Source organism: Megalobrama amblycephala, linkage group LG12 (genome assembly GCF_018812025.1).
Source record: "Megalobrama amblycephala isolate DHTTF-2021 linkage group LG12, ASM1881202v1, whole genome shotgun sequence".
NCBI lineage: Eukaryota > Metazoa > Chordata > Actinopteri > Cypriniformes > Xenocyprididae > Megalobrama > Megalobrama amblycephala.
Window position 1 is genome coordinate 16,594,160 of NC_063055.1, and position 3,614 is coordinate 16,597,773.

Sequence of the window (3,614 nt, forward strand, 5' to 3'; positions counted from 1 at the left end):
TATAACATAAAAAAATAGATGGAACTTTTCTGACTATATTTTATAATTCATACTGTAAAATGTTCTAATAATAACACAGGTGGCATAATGGAAGTCCATGACTTAAAGTTCATCAGCAACACAGATCACCATCAGGGTTCACATACATTAAAATAATGCTGTACAATAACTAAACAGCATAAAATGCTAAATAAAACACTTCAATGTACATAATTGAAAAAAAGAAGACTTTTTATAATGTAATTATTATTTTTATAATATACATACATGTGATGGTTTGCACAGGAAATAGAATGTCTCTTTGTTCTTAATATTTATACATTATTCACTTTTTTACGTTGAAATTAGCTTTATATTTTAAGATGAATTTTACATTGAAAACAGTTTTACAGTGCATTGACAGAGAAAATGAAAACAGTAAACAATAGCCTACACCATAAATATTGAGGCTATTCTTGTTTAAGTAAGTCTAAACTTAAAAAAAAAGAAAAAAAGTTTGATTATCCTGAACTCGAGACGTTTAAAATAATTCTAATAACTCTCCATAAACAGTATATGGATATTTCACATTCACATCATTAGTCTTGCAGTGTGTGTTATCATTATCAGACTCATTAGTGAGCGCGCTGCTCTTTCCCTCTGATTGGTACAGATGAGTAAGACTAAACGCATATGAAGTCAGACCCTCCCCCTATTTACCCCTTATTCGTCCTAAAGTCAGTGTCATCATAATAAAACGCAACTAGCGGGGGGTCTGGACCTCTGCCATTCTTACAAAAGCGTCGCCGGATCTTCTGTGAGTCAAAGCCGAGCGCGCGCATCCTCCGGGAGAACTTCTCGCGCTCTGAGAGGACGCAGGTGTCGCGCGCGCGTGTGAGGAGTATCATTAGAGAGGTAACTTTCAAACGGTCCCGTTTTCTTTGACATACTTTGACTTTGCCTTAATCCTGTGGATTTTGACTTTGTGAGCTGTTTCTATGACTATAAAGCATATGTAAACATACAAAACAAACAGATGAAGTAAATCAAAGCAAGGCTATATAGCACGCTGAATGATTATTTTTTTATTTAAATGGACGATATGCTGGCTTGCTTCTGACTGATACTGCACACAATTTCAAAAGCCATGCCTCGGCCAGGCAAAAACTCCTACAGTGACCAGAAGCCTCCGTACTCGTACATCTCTCTGACTGCCATGGCCATCCAGAGCTCCTCTGAGAAGATGCTCCCCCTCAGCGACATCTACAAATTCATCATGGACCGCTTCCCGTATTACCGCGAGAACACTCAGCGCTGGCAAAACTCACTCCGGCACAACCTTTCCTTCAACGACTGCTTCATCAAGATCCCCCGGCGCCCCGACCAACCGGGCAAGGGCAGCTTCTGGGCCTTGCATCCGGACTGTGGAGACATGTTTGAGAACGGCAGCTTCCTCCGCCGCCGCAAGCGTTTCAAGCTCCTGCGGGTGGAACATTCGGCTTGCAAGAGTGGCCCCGTGCTGCACTCCTACCACTCTCACCACCATGCCCAGCACTCCTTGCATCAATCCCACCACCATTCGGGCAAGCTGGGTGTGGGACATCCGGAGTACCTGGGCACCATGGGCCGCCTCTCGCACTTCCAGAGCTACACGCTCGGTGGCGGGCAGGGTGGCAGCTTCAAGCACCCGTTCGCCATCGAGAGCCTGATCGGCAGAGACTATAAAGGAGTGATGGCCAGCGGTTTGCCCATCGCGTCGGTCATGCATCACCTCGGCTATCCCGTGCCCGCCCAGCTGGGCGGCATGGTCAACTCCGTGTGGCCGCACGTTGGCATGCTGTCCGAGCCGGTGTCGTCAGACTACCCACCGTTCAGTGTGGCGGTGAAGGGGCTGTATCATCATCACCCGGGAACCCAGAGCATGCCCGCCGTGCCCGTGCCCATCAAACCCACGCCAACCCTGGGCACAGTCCCCTCCCTGACTGGCATGACGCCGGGAGTAACGCAGCTGTGCCCGAGAACCTCAGCACTGATGGAGAGAGACGCAACAGCTCTTGTTGAGGAAAAAACCGGGTCTCTCCATCCTGCTCTCCTGCAGTCTTGAGCCAAAAACTGAAGATTCAGACACGAGGGTACGTAGAGCATGTTTTGGGGATGGCTGTGGACTGATTTGAGATGCCAGCCTTTTCCAGAAGATCTGTACTGTCCTTTAAGAACTGTTAAAGAAGCTTTTTTGCGAGGCTAGTTTATATTATGCAGAATGCAGGTTGTCATATTTGGCTCTGCGCTTTTCTGCTTTGTTTAATGAGGTATAGGTTTTAACTTCTTTTAAAAACTGTGTACTGTACAAAGGACTGGTATAAGAAAAAAAAAAAAAAACATGTATCTGATGTACATTTTTTAAACACTTAAAAGTTAAGCCTTACAAACTGTACAAAGAATTAAAAAATGTAAAACTATGACTTGCATGCTTGTATGCCACTGTTAAAACAGTGAAGAGGATTTCTGTGTGTCTGAGAGAGAGAGAGTCATGAAATAACCCAAAGTGAATTTTGCTAAATTATGTATTTGTGTAAAATAGAAAATACATATGTTAAAATGTTCTTATATATTATCATAAATGTTATACATGTAAATATGTGTAGAATATCATCACTTTTAGCATTTGAATTGCACTCGTGGTATTTACTAACACAACATCTAAATATTTTATGAAGATTAAACAATCAAATATAGACAATTATAGTGAACAAAAGCAGGTTTGGTTTAAGTGTGCTGTTTTAAGGTGGCATGTGAGTTTCAAAAAAGCAGTATAATTGTATAAGATTTGTAAATGAAGTATTTTTAGAGTAAAATCACACACTTCAATCCAGTTTCTGTGCAGTGGAATGTCTTTTTTTCCTGACTTTTTCTCATGTGTTAGTTCTCCAAGCTGTATTTACTCTTATATGTACAGTATATTTACTCTTATATATATAAAATTAAAAGCATATGCATACATATGTGTAAAATTATAGGTAGATAAAATGCTTTAAAATATACTTAAATGAAGGAGTAAGTGTATCTGTAAATTTCTTTTGTTTAATACAAAACAGAGGAAATAGTTTTTATGTTATTTAGTATATTTATTTTGTGCTCTCACATAATATTTACAATATTGTCTTCCACTTTGAGAATTCTTTCACCAAATCCACATTTTGAACGGTGAACCCTGACAGACAGTGGCTGAACATCCACAAGCATAAATAGCTTAATAGTAATGGATTCGCTTCCTCACCATTTTCGAACATTAAGACAATTGTTGCTCCGAGGCATAGAGACGAAAGACTGAGTCTGTTTGCCAAACTACAGAAAACATGGCGCCGTCCAGCAGAGGAGCATTTACCTAATAATCCATCCTGATGTTAAATATTGCTTTATAAGTTGAGTGCTGTGCACACATCTTCTTGAAGTCAATTCAGTTTCCGAGATCAGTTTTTTGTAATATGGTCAGGTTTATATTTCAGGAGCTCCACAAGTAGTGGTGATGGAGAAAACTTAACCTGACAGAATGCAGAAATGTTCTTGCATATGGAGATTTGGACTGTTTTTTCCCAACATAAAAATGTTCAGGGCAATATATCTTGTCTCAAACA

General features: G+C 40.6%; 1 protein-coding gene across 1 annotated transcript; it reads left to right on the top strand.

Moving 5' to 3' along the window:
• The first annotated feature begins 687 nt into the window (after nucleotides 1–687).
• On the top strand, nucleotides 688–2,955 carry foxb2 (forkhead box B2). The gene has a single exon (XM_048210286.1). The coding sequence runs from the start codon at nucleotides 1,127–1,129 to the stop codon at nucleotides 2,081–2,083; it is 957 nt and encodes a 318-aa protein (XP_048066243.1). The 5' UTR covers nucleotides 688–1,126; the 3' UTR covers nucleotides 2,084–2,955.
• Nucleotides 2,956–3,614: the final 659 nt, after the last annotated feature.